We start from the raw sequence: 25,609 nt of genomic DNA, 5'->3' as shown, positions 1-25,609 counted from the left end.
TTCCCTACAAGGTGGCAAAGACTCATCAACCAACAAAAGTCACCCACCCAGAGCCCAAGGAGTATCCTGACCTCCAAGAGTCCTCTGGAGGAGGACCCATCCTTTCACATGGGCTGGAGTCTGAGGGGAGGGAAGGAAGACAGCGGGGAGAGAAGAGGAAGGCGTGCATCAGACAGACTGGGGCAGGTGGCACAGGCTACACCTCAAGCAAGAACAGGACCACGACGTTGCTCACCAAGAAGGAGCAGAAGAAGATGAAGGAGACAAAGTAAACGTAGGCCAGGTCGGTGCCGCAGCGCTCATTCTCATTCTGCCCTGACGGGGCGGTGGTGTCGGGCTCGCAGCCTTTCTCCCCAAGGCACGACAGCATAATCTCCTGCCAAGCCTCGCCTGTGGCACTCCTGAGCCAGAGACAGTGTGGTTAGGAGGAGCACATCGGCTTGCCCTGGCCCTCCTCAGGCCTGTTTCCCATTTGTCCCATCCTTTGCCCTGCAATAGGCCCTGTGGGCTCCTTTCTTACACATGTGGCCCTTCTAGTGCTTTCCACGCAGACATGAAAATGCCAATGCCCTCTCCTGGGTTGTGCATCCCACCCACTGCTTCTCTGTCTGCTGAGGAGTCTCTACTGACACTGGGGACAGCAGTGGGGCTCTAAACTAACCTAGCCACCTAAGGTATCAGCTCTAAAATGGAGTCGGCCTGCCACAAACTGTCCTTGTCTCCCCCTCCCCAACCCCTGGAGGATATGTTCAAGTTGAAATGCGCAAACTAGCTACTGAGTCAGAGTCACTGATGAAACCTCCTTTTGTCATGGGATAGTTTGGCAAAGGCATTGTCCCCTGCCCCCTTCCACATATCCCAATTGGAGCAGAAGGAGCAGGACAAAGGGAAGTGGGCCATGGGTTGACAGCTCCCAACTTTCCCTCTGTCAAGAGGCTTCAGATAGAACAGTTACGTATCCAAGTACCTGAAGAGTAGCATGAGGGACCCAAAGAAACTCCGGAAGTTGTTGTGCCGATTGATGTGACTCTCCTCGTCTAATTTTATATTTCCAAATACCTTGGGGAGAAAAACAACAGAAAGCAATGAGCATCGCTGAACTGCCTGTCCAGCATGGGCCATCAGATGCACCTGGGGGAGCGTGAAGCTACCTGTATGACTTCCTGATGGCATATCCCGGAAGCAGATGGCTCAGACCCAAAGAGCTGGGGACACTATACTTTTAGCGTGGTAGGAGGACTCATGGTCTTCCCCACCATAGCAGTGCACTGAAGGCGGCTAACACTGGAAGTGCCAGGCCGAGCAGAGAGCACAAAGTCTTGTAATTGAAAGATCACTGTGCCTGCATGGAGTTCCTCCCACACCTAATTTAGTCTTTTTATTCCCTTGTTACCTGTCACCACAGTACTCGAGCCGTCTGTCAAAGACTTTATCCCACAACAGGAGAACAGGGAAGGTCACCCTTTCTTTCTCTCTCTGGTTCATGATGGGAATATCTATATTTGCCAAAAATAACATTTATGGTTTGGGCAGATGCTGCTCTGGAATTTGCAAGCAGTTTATATCAGAGAGGGACATATCTGTCTGCCATACATATAAATTAGACCCTCTGGATAGAAATATATTTCAGTAATCTAAGTCCGTAAGAATGGACATGCACATATTCACATGCATAAACACAGCATCCTTCAGAGACCCACATTCTATCCCAAAGTGACCATTTATGCCAAAGCTGAAACAAAGTTCAGACAATGGCATGGAGAAAGTCAGGACAACTGGACACTTAGAAAAGAAAAATGGAAATGATAGCCAGTTCTAGCAGTAGAGGGAGGTTTGCTAATCTGCTGCTGGACTGTGGTCACTGTGAAAATTCATGAGAAAAGAGGTACCCACCCCCCAAAGATATTTATCCATAGGCACCCCAGAGCAAGGTCAAACCCAAGCCTTCTCTGAGAAGGCTGGCGTGCGTACACACACACACACACACACACACACACACACAGTCTTCCTCCACTACATTTCAGATTACAGGATTTATTCTCACGAGTCAGTGTTGGTACAACTGAGGGCTTCCTGGGTCACTTTTTCCAGCCATCTGAGACAATTTTTAGCCCACATTTAGCATGCTTTAGTTTATCCAATGTCTGCTAAATGGAACACATTTTTCCCCTAACAGTTTTTAGAATGTGCAATTGAGGAACAATCTCTGCCCCCAGCTATTTTGCTCAAGTAACTCCCACTGACACCTGCTTTGGGAATTTGTTCTCAAAGCTGTTTTTCAAAACCCAAATACTACTTGTCTCAGGGAGAGTGGAGGTGGAAAATGAGGCAGCAGAGGGGAGAATGGAAAGAGGGAAGGAAGGTGGAGGGCCTTCAGAGAAATAATTGCATAAAAAAAAATCCCACCCATGTGATCAAATCTAATTAGTTCTGGACACTCCAGGAGGAAACTGTCTTATGTTCTTGTCCCCTTCAAATCTCCTTTTCTTTTCATTCTCCTGGCTCAGAATCAATGGATTATCCTTGATCCATCAAATATACACAATTTACAGGGCTTTGTGTCCTCCAATGACGGTTCCCACAGAATCATCATTAATTGCTTTATCAAATATCCATCCCATCAAGAATTGTAGAAAGGCACACTGCAATTTTGCACATGCTTTATGTGCAACAGTCAAAGAAACCACAGCTCTTTTGAATTTTTTCTAAGATAATTTTCAAGTCAAAAATGTATGATTACAAAGGTATTCTTTAAAATTTCTTTTCACTTAGACTTTGCTTAGTCTAAACCAAATCTCCTACATCAAAAGGACCTGGAAGAGAAAGAAGGGTTGCTTCAGCAAATTTCATGAGTATAGCCTTAAATCCATTTACACTTAGAGTCAGAGAACTTGACAGAAAAAGACATGGGAGAGGATCTAAGCAACTTCTCCCCTGTATTGGTGAAGGAGTCCAAGCCCAGAGAGATTCAGTGACTTGATCAAGTTTGCCTACTGGTCAGTGGCAAACTACTGGTTAGAGCTAAGGCTGAAAACCTCACCTCACTTCTAACAGCCTGTCACCCTGGGATCCTTCTCACATGCAGCTCATCACTTCTTCCTAACATCTTCAGATTCTTCAACAAAGGTCTCTTCTCCCAAGAAGCCTTGGAAAGTTTGGAATAACAATTCTTCTCATGGATACATCTAGTTGCCATTTATGTCTATCTAAAAGTTTCTCTCCCACCCTTTTGTCTATTTGTGTAGACCTCTGTTTTGTGGTAACTATGTCTGATACAGTCTCTCTAGTACCAAATGCAGAGGTGCCTGGTGCTGGGTCTCTGTCATGGACCAGCAATGGTAACAGCCTATCAAAGGTAAGTCTATGGTAGAAATGATACTCAAGTCTCTGGAGAACAAAAAGAGTTCTTATTTTTTGGAGAGGTCTAAGGAGGTTGACATTGAAGTTTAATGTAAAGACCACAATTTCATAATAGCTCCTACCTCCCACTAAAAGATTAAATATTTGTGTTTACCTGTCTGGTGGGATGTGATATGGTACAGAGCTAAGAATATGGGATGTGGAGCAGACAGAGCCGAATTCAAGTCTCAGTTCTTCCACTTACTATCTGAGAACTTGAACAAACTATAAGCTACTTAACCACCCTAACTATCAATGGAGGTGACACTCACCTATGTTTTCACATCACTCGGAACACATTAGTCAGCTCTTGTGCTCTCGTTGCCCTCTCTCTAGATAATCATGTATGCATGTGTCCATACATTTGCCACTGTGTATGGCACACTGAGGAACTCAAGGAAAGGGAAATAGCATGGTCATCAGGATCAGTATCATCCATAACAGGTCAGAATTGGAGACAGTGTTAGTTTGGTCACTGTGGCTTAAAGATAAAAAGGGGTAAGAGCTATTTTGAACATGAACAAACAGAACTTGATTGAATCACATTTCATTTGGCTGTTCAAAAATATTTAAATTCTAGGATCCAATTTTGGGGAGTTAGGAGGAACCTAATAGAAATTATCAAGTCAGTCTTAAACTTGAGCAGGAATTCTATTTCTACACTGATGACACCATCACTACATCTTTACTGAAATATCCTCAGCAAAGAGAACTCAGTAGGTTCTCAACCAAGTCTCATTCTGATGCTTGACATTTCTGGAAAACAAAATTCTCCAGTAAAAGTGTTAAAAGAAGAAAGAAGTCAAGTCAGAGGAGCATAAAGAAGAGATGCTCTGGAAAGGGTTACTGATGTAGCCAACTTGGGAGACAGGACAGCAGCTCCAGGTGGCAGACACCGCTGAGAAGGCAGCTGGCAGTCCAAAGGCAGCCAGATGCCTGGCTGTAGGAGACTGCCAACTGAAGTCCTCTGCTGGGGTTTGATCGGGATCTCTACAAGCCAGAGAGCTAGCCCTTCTGAGACAAGCAAAAAGGCCGGGTATCCTGTCAGGTCCAGAGGATGTACTGCTGGCTATTTACGTTGTAGTTTACATACCACAGATGACTATTGCCTTTGAAAGAGCTTTGGCCTCTTCCGGCTCAGCAGCCTCTAGTTACTTGCATAAATACCCAGAATGGGAAGGTGATCTGCTTCTCAAGTTCTGAAACTGGGGAGGAAGTGTTGAACCATGGGAACTGTCCAGCAGGTTGTATGGCCCTCTGACATAGGAATCAGTCAGAATGTGGCCCTTGAGTCTCCCTAAGATGGACAGCTGCCAGGAACTCTCAAGTTATTCACAATGATGAGTCTTAAGGCATAAATTTCAGCCAGTTAAGACTTAGCTCAGATGCATTTGGCGTCACCACATATAAGAGGAACCAACATCCAACTTTCTTTTGGGTCAAGTCTAAATACCAGAAATCCTGAGAAATGGATGATAAGATCTACCCCCTCCTCTTTAGTCTCTTTGGGGAATCCCTCTGGCTGAGAACAACGGCACTATCTTTGCTTTACTTCTGTTGTACCCAGATATCTAACTGCTTATAAGCCAGCACCATGATTTGATAACCTCAGATGTTCCTGAACAGACCATCCAGATAACAAGATGTGGTTCAAAGCATCCTCAATCCTGAACACTCAGGTTGCTGTGTCAGAGACAATCTAGGCAACAGTGGTCCCCCACCAGGCCCTGATGCACCAGCTCACCTGCATCCCGATGATGGCATAAATGAAGAAAAGCATGGCAATCAAAAGGCAGACATAGGGCAGGGCCTGGAAGGAAAGATGATCATTAATCAAAGGCAGCTTCCATACTCAACAGTCTGCAGTTACTTGCCCTGAGGCTAATTTAAACAGAGGACTGGGACTCTATTCCTTGAAACTGTTGGTTTAGTGCAACACTTTTTTAGATGTCCCTGTCCTCCAACTGAAATGTAAACAGCTGACTATAGGGAGGCTTACAGTTGACCTTCTTTAAAGAATATTCACTCATACAGAAACTTTGAATTCAGATTCAGTTGTTAGTGAGGATCTTAAGAAATGTGTGTCCAAGGAGAGTTCAGAAGACTTCCTGGGCTCAGAATTCATCTCAATTGGTATGCAGATTAATAATCTGAGCAATTGTGATGCAGATGACATAGCAAGCATCTAGCTTTGGTTTCCAAATCTCTGTATTTCTCTTTCCCAAGCTTGGTGTGGAGCCTAATGAATAATCTGGAAGCACATTAAAATGACTAGGGTCTCATTTGTTGGTCTGTTCCTGAAAGGTTCTTTCATCTTCTGAGGAAACATCATTTATCAGTGCTTAAACCTCCTGATATTTCATTTTGCTTCAAGCAAAATTCCCAAAAGCCTTAGCCATGACAATACCCTGCCATGAATCCACACAGCGCAAGAAGATTCCATATTGTGTGTGCTTATTGAAACTTTGGGATGACAGCATTTCCATAGGGGGATGGAGGGCAGATGAAGGGGATACAAGGCAAAGAGCCATTCTTTGTAGCTGGGGGAGGATCCACTCACAGGCAGTTTGAATTTGGGACCAGGAGGGGCCACTACTTCTAGGGTGATCTCCACACTGACATGAAGTCCTTCTTCTTTACCATCTATTACCCTTTCTGGCAGATACAGCTACTGTGAGTCTCCACCCTGTCTTGAGTGTTACACCAGGAGTCCCCGGAGAGTTGCTGAAGGCTTTCAGGCTGCCAGAGCAGAGCAGAGCTTATCAACAGAGCTAATGAAATGAGGAGTGCCATGAGGCTATTTACAACTTGAATAGAGGAGAAAATTAAAATGCAGCTGAAAGCTGGTGGGAGAATCTCCTTCTCCAGTGAAGTCTGGACTCCCAAGACTAAGGAAACCCAGGGGTGTGGTGCCCAGGGACACTGGGAAAACTCCGTCTCTGGGGCTGAGAGTAAGGAGGCTGGGTTTCTGGCCACCTGGAGCACTGCTGCCTTCTATCTTTACTTTCTGTCCTTGTTCTACCTTCTCCACTCAAAGTCTCTAGTCCTAGTTCATCTCTCCCTACTCCCAGCTTTAGGGAGAAGACCAATGATTCCATCTGTTCTCCTTTTTTGTCAAGCCAAAAATTCCAACACAGAATAAGGGAAAAGTAGGAAGAACTTCTGAGGAGGGGAGAGCTGGAGAGCTGGACGATGCTTTGGGCTGGGTGGGGAGGTCCAGGTGACACTGCTTGTTTTATGCTGCTCTCGACTTTGTATCTGCAAAAGCAGGCTTTGTTAATCTGACTTTTAAGAAATTGGCTTCCGTGTCCCAGAGCTGTTTAGGAAAGGAAAATGCCTATCTATAACACTGTTACCTGGAGGCAGGTTCACCTGATCTCTGTAGTATTCACTGGAATAGGCCACCATTTGGCCAATTTTTGACATCCCTTTCTTTAACCTTAATAGTGCAGCTTCCCACAGACATGGCGATTGTGATAAAAATGACAGGATGACACATATTTCTTAAGATCCTCACTAACAACTGAAGCTTGTTGGACAATCCTCTGAAAATAAAAAAAAAACGGCTTTAAAAGCATCACCCAAGACTCAGATGGTGGATTCTTGCAAAGGTTTTAGGTTTCTCCTCCATCATTTCACATTGGAAAAATAGTTTTCACTGAGATGAGGACTCTGTGGGAGTTATCATTCCTAACAATTACTCTGGACATGATAAAAACATCAAGGTTGTCCGTAGGAGCCTCAACATCCTTACAATTGTTCTCACATCTCAGACTTCAAGGTCTGTGATGAAGAAGTAAATCAGTAATTATGATGTGGGATGAACTCCCTTTCTAAATGATGACAAACCACAAATTTACTGGCCTGTCCTCTTTAGTCTTTTAATTAAGCTATATAATTAAAATAAGAGACAATTTGGCAAATTCATGATTTCTCATTTTTGAATCAATTTCATCAAATTTAATTTTAAACACATCAATTAAAAACTTTGTTTTTTTCAGCACAAGGAAAAGCCATTTGAATGATACATAAGCCTCCAAAACCTTAAAAGCCACTCATTTACGGTATTTGCTAGAGCTCAAAGATAAATATGTTTGAAAAACTTCTTTTACTGGAAGTTCCCACCACTGAAGTGAGTCTCGGGTGTGGATTTTTAATTTGCATTCATTACAGATACACTGCTGTATGGCCCCACAGGACTGTATAAAAGAAACTCCCTGTATTAACTTGCTCAGACATTCATATTTGTAGGTCACAGAGGTAACCATTAGCACACTACGCATTCAGTGGCTCAGGATATAGACACCGATGAAGATGTAGGGGAACTGAGCATGAATCATCTTGCTAGGAGACACACTCAGTGAGTCCTCTGAAAAACTGTTATGTGAAATAAAATCACTGACAAGTCCCTGGAAATACAGAAGACATCTGACTACAGGTACCTGGCTCTGTGCTTGAGTGGGATTGTTCAGGGCAATTTGGAATACCAAATACCAAAATACTTAAATACCTCTTTAAGAGGAGAACCTACTTCATAAAGTATGTACCCAGCTTCTGCAGGGAGAGAGGAGGCCTAGGTTACAAAGGCAAAGTGACTTTTTAAAATACAAGTCTACCCAGAAACATGAGCTGATCACTACCTGTCCAGACAACCTGTGCTCTGAATGAAGAACTATAGTATTTATTAACATTTCCAACCACACACATTTTACTAACTTCACCTTCCCAGAGGTAAAGGGACAAAGGGAATGATGTTGGTTCCCAGTGCCATCTGGATCAATCGTCAGAAGGCACCTGGGTACCTCTTACCTTAAAGGACTGCACAAAGGTCCAAAGTAAAATGCGTATTGTGTAGCCCTGTCGCAGAAGCTTTATGAGGCGGGCAGCACGGAAAAGCTTCAGAAAGCTCATATTGAAGCCACTGGTGTTCACCAGCTGGTGGACCAAAAGGAAACATGCAATTAGGGACATTATGGTCATTTAGAAAAATCTAAGCACTAGTATTTGTGTATTTATTCCTCATTCAGACCACAAAATAGAACACAGTCTTTGTTAACCCCAGCTGCAGCTGATAGGCCAATCAGTGAGTCCATCTCTCTAAGCCTTCCCAGGCCTGCCCTCTGCTCCCACGTAGACGGACAGGGGAATCATCCCTGCCTACCTGAGTCAAAACTGGCCTCCCTAGCCTCTACCAAGTGGTCTGAAGTCTGCACTTAGGTGCTAAAAGTGCAGATCTAGTAATTCCTGCAGTATTCAAAGAGAGTTACAAGGAGCTTTCCAAGTCTTCTTTAGAATGAGCAAATTTGGGGAATCTATTCAAGTCTAAGGCTTTAGAGGGCACAGACAGTGTGCCTCTTTTGAGACTCTAGCAGAACTCTGCATACCAGCTTTCTTCTGACATCCCCTGTTCCACTTACCCCACTAGGTTTCTGCTGTTTGATGCAAGCAAGGAAAGATTTCCATGAGATCCAGCACCACTCCAAAGAGGGAAGGAGTGAACTCCCAACAATTAGAGGGGGACACAGTTTATTTGGTGGGTTACAAATGGACTGAATGTGAAGAGATTTTTTTTTAAATGCTATTCCAGGGCCAAGCTTAAAGACAAGGGTCTCCTGAGCCATTCACCTTGCTGTCAGTCAGGATAATTTCTGTGATGCTGCCAATCACGGTGATGAAGTCAAAGATATTCCAGGTGTCTCGGAAATAGTTCTGCCAAATGAAATCAGTTGTAGGAACATTAGAAAAAGGAAAAGAGATAAAAAAGTGAGGAAGGGAAAAAGGCATCTTTCATTATATAACTTTGTCACTTAGAATTAAAACTTGTCAATTCATGCACAAGTCCATTCTAACTTTGGTTCCAGTTTCCTATTTCTAACCAGAAATTCTATTTTTTTTTTAACTAATTTGAGAATTTCTCCTTTGGAAAGCAGTTCCATCACTATTTGAAGACCTTATTTGAAATTGTCACTAAAAAGCCTATATGCAAGAATTTTTTAGCAAATATTTATTTTTAAATGACCAAGGTAATGATTCACAAATTAAAAGCACCATATTTAATCTGCACAATTTGGTGAGTTTGGAAATAATTATATAACTGTGAGACCATTTAAAACCATTACACAACCATCACTTTCAAATTGTCAATATTATATCAAGTGACCCTATAAAAAATACAGTTCTGACTTTCATCAATCAAAAAAAAAAAAAAAAGCCACCTCCTACATTATAATCGACTACAGGTCACAGACATGCCAAAAAACAATCTTCTAATTCCATTGAGCCCTTTTGAATTAACAACTCATTGACAGTAAGATGAATAGACTTCATCTTCCCCTCTTCTGCTGTTACACTTTTTGAGGAAGTGTATCCAAGTTTAAAAAAAAAAGCAGCAATAAAATAAGTGGTCTGAAGGAGGCAGAAAGGATCCGGAAGATCCACCAAGCAGACAGCCCTCCCCTTAATCAGACAGAGGACTGTACATCGATCCTCTTAGCTCAAGTGAACAGGCCTTGGATTATGTTCCTTACAATAGGAAACTTAGGTCTCTGAAAAGGTCATGCTTGACCCTGGGCAGCACCTCCCTTAAGAGATTCTCAGGGAACTGCAGAAATGTCCCCCATCCTAGTCTCACGACTGCCATCAATGAGTCCCTACTATATGTTCCAGGCCCTTGGAATTCTTTCGACTCATTTATTCTTCTCATGGATCTTGTAAGTAGGTGGTGATAAATGCCCCATATCCAAAAAGTACTGAGTAGAAGGATTGGCAAGGGAAATGAAGAAAGAGGCAATAGAGGGAAAAGGAGTGTACAGAGAGAGCAGTTCATTTAATGAGCACCCATGTATCTAAGGCAATAAGGTAGCTCCTGCTATCCTTGCCTGTGTGTGTGAGAAACCAGGCTGATTCAGTTCGAAAGGCACATGCACCTCCAGGGCATATGGAGAAACTGATGCACACAGCTTCACTGGGAAGCTTATTTTCCATTAGGCTACTAAGTTCATGATGGTGGAGCCAAGTCGGGTCTCTGAATTTCTCAATTTTCAGGGTTCTCCTATTCTCCAACCTGGGTAAACCTCCTAATTCTTGGTTCAGAGGACCAGAAGACTTGGGTTCCATTGAGGATGTTTTACAATACAGAAGAGCATACTGTAGCATAAAATAGGAGAGTGTAGTACAGTACTCCCCCCACCCAATGTGTGGTTTCATTTTCCACTATTTCAGTTACTTGTAGTCCAAAAATATTCAGTGGGAAATTCAAGAAATAAACAATTCATAAGTTTTACATTGCACCGCATTCCAAGTTGCATGATGAAATATTATACCATCCCACTCCACCCCACCAAGATCATGAATCATTTCCTTTGTCCAGTGTACCCACACTATATATGCTATCCATTAGTCACATAGTTGCTGTGTAGTTATCAGATCACCTACAGTGCTTGTATTCAATAACCCTTATTTCATTTAGTAATGGCCCCAGAGCACAAAAGTAGTGATATTGGCAATCCAGACATACCAAAGAGAAATTGTAAAATGTTTCCTTTAAGTGAAAAGGTGAAAGTTCTCAATAGGAAGGGAAAAAAAAAAAACACAGTACAGTTATGTGCTATGCTCATAATGACATTTCTATTTATGATAGATATAATAATAATGCCTATCTAACATAGCTGTTTTGAAGATAAAATGAATATGTATTAATTTTATTCAGTTATAAGGTATGTCGCTTCTTTCCCTCTTTTTCTTGTTTCCTTTTTATTTCCACTCTGCTTTCCAATTCTACAACATTTTATCATGTAATCTTTAAAAATGTAGGCAACTTTTTGATTTCCTAATTAAAACAATAATAATATGGCCATAATGATGAGATCTGCCATGCCCATTTCAGACTCACTGAGAAGATCTGACAACATAATATATATTGGGGTATTCTGAAAACCCAGAGTACTCTATCAATATAAAAGGTTAATCAGGACTAGTGGTGCCTTTGCAGCATGAATGAACGCCTCTACACCATGAATGAGAACACAGGGGTGAGGGTGGGAAGGAGGCGGGTCTCAGGGCCAAATCCTCAAATTAAGCCTGTGAGTATGTATTCAGCATTAACCATAATTAGACACATAATTGGGGACTAAGTCACAGACACTGTCAATACTACATGCAAGTCATGAAGATGCATAGAGAAACTCTCTCTGTTGTGGTGATGGCTTCTCTCAGTTCACCCTACTTGGGGTTACACTGTAATAGTTCCTTTTTAACTTTTCATTTCCCCAATTCTCAAAACACTCAATAAGGGAGTCAAGTACACCACAGTGCAGCCCCCCAAGGGGCTTCCTTCAACTCTCCTCCCTGAACAACCCAATTAATAGTTTTTCAAAGAACCAGAAAGAGACCAAAAGCAGCCCCCACATTCAGCACTGACAACGAGCAAACCCAGCCCAGAGTCCCTATTAAAGCTGCTACCACACACACTTATTCAGATCCCCAGTGAAGTTTTCTTTCTTGCAGGGAAAACCATATATACACACGGAACTTGAACTTGAATTGGTAGCCCACACCCTAAATAAGGTGAGGCAGCTGTCAAGTGGGCTTATCTGCATCCCACTGAACTAGTGCATGCTGAAGGGCGGGGTGGGGCATGGGGAGGTGTGTGTGGGGGGGTATTTTGTTTAAAGGACAAGGAAGCAAAGGCCAGGTTTTCTTAACACTTAAGAGCAGATGCAAGAATTTGACAAACAATTATAATTAGTAGTTGAGGAGAAGTAAAAGGATAGCTCATGCCAGAAAAATTCACTGCCATCTCCCCCAAACCCAATTCCAGAACCCTCCCCCCACCCACCCTTTAAAGGTCATTGGCCTTTGTAAGCCTAAGTAATAAGCATTTATCTTCTTTGGCAGAAATTACTCTTTATGCTACTGAGAGGAGGACTAATAGGTAAATCTGTTATTTGCTATGTAAGGGGTTATGAGGGGCAGGTATTTTTCCATTTGAGTCATAAAATTCTTATACCTTTTGCCAGTGAATAAGCACTCAAGGTTTATTAGTCTAATCTTCGCCATGCATCATTATACATAAGTTGCAGTTCTAGTAAAACCCAAATGGCCCCCCTTTGTCTGCTGACAGAATTTGACAGGGCCAGGGCAGATGGTTAGGTAGATATGGACCTGGGGAGATGCCTGCCTGACCCTGTCCCCCACAACCTCCCCCCATCACCTCATCTCTTAGGCAGTTTAACTGAGGAGTCAAAACGAGCCCACAATTCGGTGGGCAGGTGTGTGAACAATTTCTGGAATGGCAGTAACCACCCCTCTTCCAACAAACTTTGGGAATGTCCCCAAATGGAAGAGAAGACGAGCCTAATGCTGGGATTGATTGACATACCAAGAAGCCAAAAGCGATGATCTTTAGGACACATTCCAGGGAAAACACCATGGTGAAGGCGATATTCAAGTACTTGAGGGCCAGTTCATAGGTACAGGGAGCAGAGTAGTACTGCCGAGGAGAGAAAACAGACAGACAGAGTCAAAGCCTTAACATGGGGGGGGGTCACGCATGTCACTGAGTCCAGCCCTCTCTCAACCTGCCTTTGGGAAAACTGTGCATGGTTCAGGGAATGAGATAGACATTGAGTGCTAGAGAGAATTACATATCCCGTGCAGCAAATGGAGCAAAACAATCCCGTGTCCTCTCGGACTCTTCATGGCAAAACCAGAGGTCTGCCTAGAGATGAAGGTGGCAGGGCAGAATCACTCCCCATGGTTGGGTGCTTTACCAGTTACTGTTAAATAGGAGCAATCTCTCGCCTTTAAACCCCTCGGGGTCTGAAGGGCATTTTCCACCCTGGTTGGCGGCCGAGTCCCACCACAAGGTCTTAGGAGCCCTGGGACCACTAGGGTATGTGGCACTGCATTTGCCAATGGAGCCATGGAGTCCAAGAGGCTGGGATGTCGAATGAGGCGAGATTAAAACGAGACCCCACAGTGGAAGCATGGGTCAAGGGGCACGGGCTGCTATGCTGGGTGCTTTCCTGGGGCCTCTGGGCATGCACGGATCTTTGGGGAGGAGGAGTCACTGGCTTCACCTTCCTCTCACCTTCATCATCAGCACCACAGTGTTCAAGGCGATCATGGCCATGATGGTGTACTCAAAGGAAGGAGACACCACGAAGTGCCACACGCGATACTGGAAGGTGTGCCTGTTCTGTGGCATGTAGCGGGTGAGAGGCTTGGCGCTGATGGCGAAGTCGATGCATGCCCGCTGCAGAAAGGTCAGTTATTAGTCTACGCTCAGAGCCCCTAAGCCTTGCCCAGTGGTGGCCTCTCTGTCAGCCAGTTAGCAGAGGACAACCCAGGGATAAAAGGGCAGGATGACAGGAAAGCAAAAACAGCAACAGGGATCATCTGGACAAAACTACAGGCAAGAAGTCATCCGAAATGTGTTTGTAAAACTGGAGACAGTCTGTCACATGGGGCGGGACTTAGTGGTTGTCACTAAAGTCCTTTTATACAGTGTGTAGGTGAGATATGTAGGCAGAAAGCATTCCCTGATGCCCTTAGAAGTGAAGTTCTACAGGTTGAGAATCTCCTGTCTAAAATGCAGGCCAGGCACGGGGCTGCACACCCATAATCCCAGTGACTTGGGAGGCTGAGGCAGGAGGATTGCAAGTTAAAGGCCAGCCTTAGCCACTGCCACAAAATAAAAAATAAAAAGGGTTGGGGATGTGGTTAAGCACCCCTAGATTCAATTCCTGCTACCCAAAATCAAATAAAATTCATGAGACCAGAAATGTCTGGGATTTCAGATTTTTTCTGGATTTTGGAATATTTGCATATACCTATGACCAAACCTTTAGATGCCTCAGACACATAGTCTGAAGTTAATTTTATATAATATTGTTCATAATTTTCAACATTTTGTGGTGTGGAATTTCCCACCTATACAATCACTTTGCTGCAAGAAGTTTTGAGTTCTGCAGTTTTGGGGACGTTTGGATTAGAAATACTCAACCTATATCTGCCTATGCATCACATTTTATAGTCCCTGACAGATTCTAGTTCAGTTCCATTGTGAAGCAACACCACCACCAACTATGAAACCCCATAATGTGCCCAAACTATGCTTACTTCTGGAAAAGTAGTCATGAGACATGTTCCTACCCTTAGAGCAAATACATACCAGACAAGAAAATATCTTAATATCGTAATTATGGCAAACATCTTTTCCTTCTAGACTGTTTATTTAATGATCTTCTCTATAACCCCATAATAAAGTTAGAAAACTACAATCTTTCCCTCCAATCCCGATGGTCCAGAGAGTTCTGTCTGAAGACCCTGCCATGCTGGGCTGCAGACAACCTGTGGTTACCTCGTTCTTCTCTAGGCTGCACTCCTCCATCATCTTGTCTCCCTGTTCCTGGAAGGTGATGATGATGAGAGCCACGAATATATTGACAAAGAAGAAAGGGAAGACCACAAAGTAGACCACGTAAAAGATGGACATCTCCATGCGGTTGCTGCGGCTTGGGCCTCGGTCTTCCTCTGTCACGTCTACAGAATGCTGCAGAACCCTGTGGGGACAGAAAGAGGGCACACTAATGTTTGGATGACAGTCTGGGCTTCATCAGGAGTTGCTCTGACTTTTGTATTTTTTACTGGAACTATTTGGCTTTGTAGTTCCTCCATTAATTTTTTTTTGGGGGGGGGGTCATTAAGCAAGTTGAAGAATGATGGGCACCCTACCCCATTACGTTTTCTAGTCCTTTTCCATTTACTTCCAATGTCTGGAAATGTTGATGAACAGAATGACATAATTTTAAGGTTTAGGTTGTCATATTCAATATCAGAAGGCTTCTGGATTGCCATTTGACTTTTTCTTGACAACCGGAGTATTCTGTCACCACGAAGTAGCACAAGTCTCTGAGAAACTAGCCTTGAGCTAAGGGCAGCATAAGAACCAGCCCTGTTGTTGTCGTCTTCAGAAGATCACAGGAAGAGTCTGTGGGTTCTGCTAATTCATCTTATTCCTCCATCCTCAGGCTCCCAAGTTCAAAGCCAACTTGGTAGATAAACTGTCTAAAATAGGCCCCAGGAAGTCTCCTGACAGTGGAGAGCTGATGAAAACTCATTGGTTTTACAGAAGTCAAATGTCTCCACTCAATTCCTTAATAATTGGCTAAAACAAGAGTTTCAAATATTTCCCTGGCTTTGCTGTCCCAACTCTCTGCCTGAAGGATTTTCCTTCTTCCCCTCTTATCTCACCCACTCATAACCACTTCCTTTCCCTGGTACAATAACAAAGGATTAGACTTGTTCATCTTGAATCAGCTTCTCAACTGAACCAACTGCAGCTCCTCACTCACTGAGGCCATCCTTCCCCTGTGGAGACCGTGAATAGGGTCAGCAGGGCCCAGATGATGTTGTCGTAGTGGAATTCATGGCGCTTCCATTCCCGGCCCTTCACCTCCATCTTGTTTTTTTCATGGTCTACGTAATTGCCTCTAAAACCAGAGTAGAAATAAAATAGGTCGTTTTCACTATAACTCATGAAAGAATTGGAAGATTCTACAGACTTCAAGAATGTGAGGGAACAATCTTCATAACAGAAATGCAAAGAAGGAATTTTATTAAAGGCTGGTGTTACCATGGGATAAAAACAGGATCCCAATAGATTTGGGATTAAATTCTAACCCTTTACTAGTAACGCTGAGCAACTTAAATTTTGAATCTGTTTCTACCTCCATAATATGCAAATAAAACCCATCTCAACGGGTCATTAAAAGGATTTAAAATGAAAAATAATGCAAAATGTCTTTTACCATGTTTCACACAAGAGGTACTCAGAATAGTTAACCAACTTCCTATTTTATCTTTCAACTGAGAGAAAGGAGACAGAGTCCACTGTGGAGGATGGTGAAGGTCTCATCAGGACATGCTATAGCAAAAAGTAAGTGGTATGTGCTGTTGGAACTCACATGCACTCCTTCTCTGTGTCCTTGGAACTGTCTGTGCAATAAAAGAACTTTCCCTTGAAGAGCTGAACTGCGATGACAGCAAAGATGAACATGAAGAGCTTGTAGACGATGAGTATGTTGAAGACATTCTTCAAGGAGGTCACCACACAGTCGAACACTGCCTGTGGACAGCAAAGGGCCCTGGTATGTGAGTAGCTTGATAGCCCATGTACCTGCCCGGAGCTGAGGTGGCCACATCACCACCACCCAGCAGCACTGAGAGAACACCCCAAGAGATGTGGATTAAGAGCTGGAATCCGTGTTGGTCATGGTGGCATGGAACTGCCACCTGGGACAGGAACACATGCTCTGAGTCTGAAAACAAACCCAAAGCAGCAAACCCAAACCTGATGACAGAAAGCATCAGGAGGTGGTTGGTTTTGGGATTCTAGTCGGATTCTCAGTGTAAAGAAGTTTAATGTTGGATTTTTGAAATAATTCAGCCCATTTTAGCCATTAAATTGCTGTCCCTGACCGTATGCACATGAGGTAACGTCTATAGATTTATTTATATACCGACTACATCTTATTTTCACCCTTTCTAAATGGAGAATGCAGTAATACCACATTCTCATCTTTGATCTCTTCAATGGTACTTTGCCATAAGTTCAGATATTTGCTCTGAGCATGTTCAACACTTCATGTAAACATCTTCTGCCTTGAAGCTGGTTGGATTGGGGATGAAGATTAACAGACATGATGCAGCATGGACCAAAACTGGGTAGGCTGGGTGAATAGAACCAGGGACATACACTTCAGTTAAAACATAACAGGTCTTCCCTTCTGGGTCCTAAGATGTGAGGAATTTCCTGGGAGTTCAACACATTTAGGATGTTTTCTAGGTCTTCAGGTTTAGCTCACTGGAGAGAGTCTAGCCCCAGTTACCCATTTGTGTGGTTTCTTCTTCGCAGCACTGGGTAAAGCACTGCTGGTTTAATTAGCTCAGCACTGCGGGGAATGTGAGTGACACGCAACCTTGTGGAAGCATCAGAGCCACCCACGTCTCCCTTAGGTTATCACTGCAAAGCCAGGAAACAGCACTCTCTCATTTAATGGAATTAACTAAGGCTGGGTCACCTTCTCCAGCTTGTTAACTAATCTCTTCTAACCATGTGCATGCTCCTCAGGACTCACAGGAGCCTGGGTGCCGCTAACATGGTTGGGGCCCCAGGCAGCCTGGGCAAGGAGCAGAGAGGAATGGGTACTTATGGGCACAAGCCCAGGCCAATTGCTGTGCTGGTGGGAAAGGACAACTAACAGGGTGTGTGGAAGGTCCTGCTCCAGAAGGGAAGGCAGGGGAGGCGGGGAGCAGGGAGGAAAGCAGCCACAAAGCCACTTCCTTTGGAGAAATAAGTGTTTCTGGCTGGGAGTCCACACACTGTTCAAGGCTCTGGGCCCAGGCAGTTCTGGGCCTTTCCAAAGGAACTTTTCTCCTTCCTTCCATCTGTCTGTCTGTCTATCCATCCTTTGCTTTTGGTAAACCCAGCTTGTTTTACCTCTACTTTGTAGAGCAGAAGGAATAAAGCAGCAGAGCTCCGAGATCAACAGGGTTTGGGGGGAAATATAGGGAGCTTCAGAGGTTATAAGAACCCAGAAGGAATCAGGAATTGGGACAGGGAGAAAGTGAAACTTTGTCCTCTCAGAGAACAGGCCCAGGCAGGCCAGAAGAATTGTTGGGTTTTCTTGCAGGACCACTCACGTCAGCTCATTCATCTACACCACTAAACGTGTATTACAAAGCTTTTTCATTTTCTGACTGGAAGACGGTTCAGGACTAAGCTGTTTGCTGTGGACCACAGAGCTCTTAAGTCTCTGAGCTGAGCCTGGCACTCATGTAGATTCTTTTTTCACATCCAGAGTCCTCAAACTGTGCTATTGAAAAGTCACCTGGGGAATGGGGTTTAGGAGGCCTAGTTCCAAGCTCCTCTTCTAGACAGCCTGGCTTTACTATCCTAGGGTGGCCCAAGGATCTGTATTTTCATCCAGGTGATCTGACACAGGGAAGCATTCTGGTGTAGCACGTGAAGATGGGGCTTGCCCTGGTATTGAGGCTGGTTCCACTGGCTGTGTGTCCTGGGTGGCAGCAGCAGGACTGCAAGCTACCAGCTGGGAGCCAAGAATTCACAGGAATTCAGGACAGGAGAACTTCTTTTCCGTGGTACCTTAGCTTCCATCAGCAACAATTCACATGGCAGCACCAGGGAGTGCTGCAAGTTCAACAGGCCAGCAAACCTGAATGGTCAAGCACACCCTGAGAGGCAGGAAGGCTTACGAAGGTGGGTTCGGGGCAAGGCAAGGAAGAATCTGGTATGATGCCTATTAAAATCTAGGTCTGGGTAGAACTCATTTATCCCATTTCTTTCTGCATCTGCCAAAAATACAGAATAATGTATTTGGACACATTATGGACTTATCTGTGCCTCAAAAATGTGAAAGGTTAAGGATAGAAGATCCTTTCCTCCTCTAAAATTATGAATAAAGGAAATATCCCAGGTGAGGGAGCCTCTCCCAGCATGCCTCGCACAACAGGAGCAAAGGGCTCCCACAACTTGCGTTATGGTATTCTAGGTCCATTTTAATGACACAGGAAGCTCCAGGACAAAGGCACACAGGCTTCTTCCTGGATGAAATGCCACACCAGAGAGTATAAGATGCTATCCAGGTCTGGGCTCTAGAGGTGAAGCCCCCCTTATCGATTTCTTTGGAGGTTATTTTCCTTTGCAACTAAACCTTTAGGTCAGGCAAATGAACCCACAAGAAAGTAATATACCTGGAATGAATTCTCCAAAAGCTATCTGGCCATGGCCAGAAAGAGAAGATAGGAGATGGAAACTGTACAGAAACAAACTGAAAACATTACCTTGAGCTTGGGCAGACGCTTGATAGTTTTCAGTGGCCTCAGAACTCGGAGCACCCGCAGAGACTTGATGGTCTTGATGTCCCGCCCCTTGTTGGTTCTGTAGGAGAGAGGCCCGCAGGGAATCATACAGCCAGAGGAGAAATAAAAATGACAGTCACACCATTGCATTAATAAAAACAGGGCAAAGGGGAGAGATGTAGTCAAGAAGCCAGCAGTTGGGTCAATTGTTGACTTCTTCAGAGAAACTCCACACAAAAAAATGTTTCATGAATATTCTCAAATCACTCCTCTTTGTGCACATCCGCCCACACAGGCACATCCATGTACAGATGGTCCCCCACCTACAATGGGTCAACTTAATGATTTTTTAACTTTATCATGTTGTAAAAGTGATATGCATTCAGTAGAAACTGTACTTCAAATTTTGACATTTTTCCTTGGCTAATGTTATGCCGTACAATACTTTCTTGAACTACTGGGCAGACACAGCTCCCCATCAAGCCACAAAGATCAGGAGGGTAAAGGCCTGATACTCTATAGATGAACAAACTATGTTGCTGAACTATGATGTTCAATAGATTAGATATATTAAATACACTTGCAACTTACAATATTTTAAGTTTTTGGTGGGTTTACCAGGACACAACTCCATCATACGTCAAGGAGCTTCCGGGGACATATACAGGAACACACACCCACATTCTTACACATCTGAAGCACATCCTCCCCTTAAAGCCAGCCTAATGCTGCTCATTATCATGGTGGCCATTGAAGATAGAAGGTGCATCAACTAGGGAGCATGACCAGTGGCCCACGTGGCCTCCCTGCTTGACTAGTCCAGTGCCTCTCCATAGCAGGTTCAAGAGGGGACTTGACTCAGTCTAGGTTTACCATCTCTGCAGGGAACTGACACCCTTGCTGGGAAGGCTTCTTGCTCCAGAGAAGGTATATCATGCAGGCTTCTTGCCCAGACCTTGTCTCACACTTCAGTTATCTCTGCGTGGCTGGCTTTTCCCACAGTCCCTTCCATTTCAGACACTCTGTATCTAGCACAGGCTGCACAGAGCCACCCTGCTGGAGCAGGCCCTGCCCACTTCTATTGATGCCCTACAGCTAATGACCCTCCCTGTTCAGCCTCTTAGAAATGTTTACTAATAGAGAAAACACTTTTTATTTCTAGGAATGAAATGAATAAGCTTAACTTGCATTCCTCTTTCCTTCCTGCTCATCCCCTGAGATCTCTGTATTCAATTAAAATAACTGCAATTTGTAAAACCTGCAGATGGTGGAAAACAAGACTCTAAACAGTGAGGTTGGGCTCTGACACTCTCCTAATGTTGGTTCAGATTATAACAATTATTGGAGGAAAGGGAACCCAGAACATCAGGTGAGAACTACAAAAGTTCCTACCTGCATTTCCCTCTGCCATACCCACCCTCAGATAATAGCTTCTCCATACTTCATAGAAGGCAAGATAAGAAGACATTTAACCTAAACCAAGCTTGCCAATTTTGACCAGAATATTAACTTTAACATTCTCTTAATGGTCTTAAGAGACCACAACCTACAAGTCATTTTTATTCAAACTTAAATATAAGCAATCCAAAAGTATCATATTGATATCACTTAGCATTCAGGGTCATTGGTTTATTTTATAAGTTCTTTTGCTCTATTAGGACCACCTCTCTACATATTTAAAAGAGATGATATAATAGTCAAATACTACCCAAACCAATAAGAATAGCCCTTTCCCAACAAGGTGTGGCAACTTTTTTGTTTTGGTCTTTTGGATATCAACAGAAACTCCCCACTCCTTTCTCAGTGTGTCAGCTCCTCCCCTCCCACCCATAGTTTCTTCCTCCTCCAACCACTCCCCATTTTTAATTCAAAGAAAATCAAACATATTTACCCCAAAGCGTTCCTATGGAGGATCCAATCAGAAAGCAGTTTTAAAGGGTGAAGGGGAGAAAGAAGACAGTTAAAAAATTCGGTGGAGAAGAGAAACCCTTACCGTGACAGACACTGGAGAAGCAGGCACACAAGACCCACCCACAGCCTTGGCACTTGCTGAGTCCATACGGTTAGCAAAGGGAAGAGACCACAGGGACAAAGGCCGTTCACAGGCACTAGTGAAAATGCCTCCAACTCACCAGATCCCAGGTTTGTGCTTTATCCCATGGAACCTAGTTTAATTGAACTTTCCTAAATGTGGACTCTGGTTTTCATTTCCTTAGTAGTTTTCAAGCTTCCCATTTCAAGTGAATTTATAAGCAAGCAGGCTAGAGAAGAGCGAGCACTCTGGGGCTAGAAACCCTCTCTCCATTTCAAGTCAGAGTATGTAGCTACACCTAGAAAGGCCTTCATCTGAAGAGGGACATGCAACCACTGTTTTAGTGCTACTCTGGCCCCTCTCCAAAGCTCAGACGACTGACATCACTTCCCCCTAAATAAGAGGGGGACAACATGTTTATCAAGGTTACACAAAAAAATCTACCTTTTGACAAGTGCTATATTGTCCCTTGTGAGTTATTTAATGTGCAACTTTTAGAAAAAAAATCCTCTGCAACCTAGTGGTAAAGCAGTAATAACCAAAATCAAAACTGGTATCTTTGAAATAAGAACTTTGTCTTAGCTTTTTGGTACTAGGCACTTTTAGTGCAAATCTTTTTAAACTTACTAACGATGTCAGGACATAGGTTTTACTCCTATTCTACAGGTGAGATTCAGAGGGTTAGTTGCAGAGCAGAGACTTGAACCCAAGTGTGTGTCATGCTTGTAGCTCCTGCTCCCACCAATGAGCTCTGTACCAGCAGGTTTTGGTTCATTTTGTCAAACGATTCACTGAATTTGAGATTTAGCAAAGATCCCTGAATCCCACTTACTTGCAAGGGAAACTGAAGCCCCTGGAAGAAGAACCCTGAATAAGATCATTTGGTAAGTTCAGAGTCACAGGTGAGCATGCATCTCTGGACTTCCCATCTTGCTTGGCTACCATGAATGGGTGCCCAGAATCCAGGCTTTAGTCTTAGCTGCTTGTGGCTATGCATGTTGCTTTTTCTTCCTTAATTTTCTCATGTCCCACACATATGTCACGCTAGGCCTGCTCTGGGCCAGAAACATTTGAAGGCATTTCAAGTCAGAGTCTGTAGCTGTGCCTAGAAGGACTTCATCTTTCACTTGTGGCCTGTGTCTGACTGATGCTCCTGCTCAAATCTGTGGGAGTCTGAAGGAGACAGAGAGCCCCCCAACAGTTTGGTAGACACACTCAGCTCTAGACGTTAAAGGGAACCAAGAATCCCAGTTTCCCAAACAAGAGGCATACAGACTGGTTAGAAACCTCTTTTGTTCCAAACCATGATATTTTATTAGGATATTTTTTTGGGGGGATATATGTCACAGACTTCTAATGTCCATTTTATCTCATCAGTGATTCCATATTCAACAATACATTAATTTTCACTATAAATGCCAAATGAATAGAGATCTGGGAATTAAACTTAAGGCCTTATAAACTTAAATATTTATGTGATAACCTCCAAATGTTTAGAAGACAGAAATATCTTTCCTTGAGTTGTAATGGCATCTCCTCAAGCGAGGTTGGGCATCAGTAGGTCAGTGAAACACAACTTTATTCTTTCATATAACAAGCATCTATGGAGTCCTTCACCTATGTCAGGCACTGTTCCAGGTGCTGGAACAAATGAGGTGGCTAATCTTAGAATTTACCTAATCTAGTAGACAAGAGACCTCAAGTGCATACACACACAACTAAGTGTACTTGTAAGCTGCCATGGGTGACACAGAATTGTTTGATTAAAAATTAACCAAATGACAACATAAGTCACTCTTCTTTCCTCTGGCTACATGTCTTGAGGAAAAACTAGGGGAGAGTCTCCCACATTCTCAGGATGTAGGAGCAGGGTGGGACACCCATACCCAGGCAGCTAGTCTAGATCCCATACACCTCCTGCTCAGCCCAGGCCCATACCTCAGAGACCTTTATATTCAGCAGCATTTGAATTGCTCCACACCAGAACCATCTAAGGTAGGAAGGCCCAATATTTCTTACACCTTCCATACCACCTGGATAAAGTACAAAATTTGCTCTTTATACTTAGCCTCCCCCAACCCTGCCAAATCCTAGTAAAATATTATGATATGGAACAAAAAGGGTTTCTAACCACTATATTGTCTCCCGTTTTGGAAAAGGGGATTCCTTGGTACATTGAGAGCCGAGTGTGTCTACCAAACTACTGGGGGGGGGGGGGGGTTGTCCCATTCAGACTCCCAGAGACTTAATCAGGAGCAGCAAACATGGGCAAAAGAGAAATAAAGATTATCAATGCTCTGCACAGCTTTCAAATGTCTCTTTCTACACAACAGCCACTGAAAAGCAATGATTTTGTAGTGTGTGTGAAGCCCTAGATTCAATCCCCAGCAAAAAACAAATTAAAAAAAAAACAGCTATGATTTTGAATGATACAGAAAACATACTTGCATCCTGTCTTTTGTTAAGATAGGGTTAGCACCAACTTGAGAATTGCCATTGGAATAGCTAGATAACAAAGCCAGAGTCATGAAAAGCCTCAACATTTTTTCATTAATTAAAATATAATTTACACATGGACTAGACTAAAACACCTCTCAGAAATCCATTATGGAAGCCAACAAGTTGCAATGGAGGTGTTTCACCCAGCTAAGAGGACAAACTCTTTTTGCACTTTAATTGAAGCATACTCTTTAAGAAATAATTCATGTGTTATGAGTCACCTAAATAATCATTTGATAATAGTATAATTTTTTTCGTATTGCCTAGTAATTAATGGAATTTTAACAGGTTTAATAATTGACTCTAATGATACGATTTGAGGATAATTCCACACACTAGGATGTACTGATCCCACCTAAATTGGGACTCAATGGGGACACACATTTTACCACTTATTTCCTACTTATCTAGTAAGTTCCTGGCTGCTCTCCAGAAGAGGGGGGGGGGGGAAACACAACAACAACATTTCTCTTATGTCTCATCAGAAAAGACAAGAAATTTCGAGCTCAGTTGTCAAGTTGCCCTCCAGATCTGTCATGTGTAATCATTTGTCATTCACTGTCATCTTGCTCTCTGGTTCCCAGGTCCTTTTCTCCAAGGACACACACACTTAAGTTGATTTCTGCTAAGAACTCACTCTCCTTCCATGGGGCAGAGTGGGACATCAGGATCTGAAGAGCCCTTCACTAAGTGTCAAGGCTTCCTCCATGAGCCCAGGAAGCAAGAACACAGGGATCTGCAGGAATCTCTAATGCTGGGAAGGGCTGAGCTTGCAGGAATGTGAGACAGGAGAAAGGGTCATGCTTGGAGGGGCCTCAAGTGTCTTGCTAAAGAATTGGGACTACAATTTGGTAGGCAATAATAACTACCACTTATTATACAACTTAAGTGTTTGGCACTGTTTTGAACTCTAAATATATTTTTTCTTATTTAATTCTCACAGGACCAAAAGATAGTAATTTTAAATTTATATTCACAATAAAGTAGTTCAGAGCGTTAAGTCAGCTAATAATTAATAGTACTGGAATTCAGACCTAAGCTTCCTGACTCAAACCTAAGCTCTGTGTGATGTAATGACACCTTTCAAATGGGAACTATTGGAGGGTTTCAATCAAAGAAGGGCACAGGAAAAGGAACCAGCCGTTTCTGAGCTCAAACACTAAGCTATCTTACTCCCCCCTTAGAGTCTAGATTCTGTTCACAGGAAGAAATAGTGACAGATGAAACATCAAGATGGACAAGCTCATGGATGTTCTTCTCCATCTGGCCTGCAGGTCTAGACAGGATGGGGCAGCTAAGGAGAGAGCCATACCAAGCCACTGCTCTGAGTTTCCAAGGATTAATGGTTGAAACTCACTAGAACATCATGGCAGAAGAGAGCTTAGTACAATGGAGAAAACACTAAACTCTAAATTGGCACACCGAGGTTGCTTAAGCAGCAGCTTTGGTATTCGCTAGTCCAAAGAGGCAAACTAGTCAAGCTCCCAGAAATTCATTTCTTACCTGTAAAAGAAGACTGTCATGTGATAAAGTGCTCATGGAAATGGGAAGGAATTTTTCCTTTCTGCACTGGCAATGCCTGTCTCACTAGACCTTGCGTAAGGCCAGCTCACTACTTGGGTAAAGAATCTAAATTCAGCACTTTGACCTTATTACTGCTTAGTTGCTACCACTGGAAATTATTTCTCTTTCTGGCCCATGCCTCAATTTCTTGGGGCCACCTAAGAACCTTAATTTCCATGTTACCTCTCATCTTTGTTCCATGCCCAGTGCCTTGTGCATAATCCCGTCCTT

At 43.4% G+C, this 25,609-nt stretch overlaps 1 protein-coding gene across 1 annotated transcript in view; it reads right to left on the bottom strand.

Annotated features, from left to right (window-relative positions):
• Cacna1e (calcium voltage-gated channel subunit alpha1 E) overlaps positions 1–25,609 on the bottom strand; it is a 443,649-nt gene that overhangs the window by 33,450 nt on the left and 384,590 nt on the right. The window contains exons 28-39 of the mRNA XM_058571374.1: positions 21,176–21,187; positions 19,267–19,363; positions 16,368–16,528; positions 15,756–15,893; positions 14,762–14,963; positions 13,490–13,654; positions 12,779–12,889; positions 9,025–9,108; positions 8,209–8,334; positions 5,144–5,209; positions 968–1,059; positions 236–401 (exon numbers count right to left, since the gene is read on the bottom strand). Coding sequence (XP_058427357.1) covers positions 236–401; positions 968–1,059; positions 5,144–5,209; positions 8,209–8,334; positions 9,025–9,108; positions 12,779–12,889; positions 13,490–13,654; positions 14,762–14,963; positions 15,756–15,893; positions 16,368–16,528; positions 19,267–19,363; positions 21,176–21,187 — 1,420 coding nt within the window. The remainder of the gene's footprint in view (positions 1–235; positions 402–967; positions 1,060–5,143; positions 5,210–8,208; positions 8,335–9,024; positions 9,109–12,778; positions 12,890–13,489; positions 13,655–14,761; positions 14,964–15,755; positions 15,894–16,367; positions 16,529–19,266; positions 19,364–21,175; positions 21,188–25,609) is intronic.

This window comes from Marmota monax, unplaced genomic scaffold (assembly GCF_021218885.2).
Source record: "Marmota monax isolate L192 unplaced genomic scaffold, Marmota_monax_Labrador192_F-V1.1 WCK01_AAM20220418_F8-fsc00209, whole genome shotgun sequence".
NCBI classification, from domain to species: Eukaryota; Metazoa; Chordata; class Mammalia; order Rodentia; family Sciuridae; genus Marmota; species Marmota monax.
The sequence above is the reverse complement of the archived record's forward strand: the minus strand, read 5'-3'. Positions and strand labels throughout refer to the sequence as shown.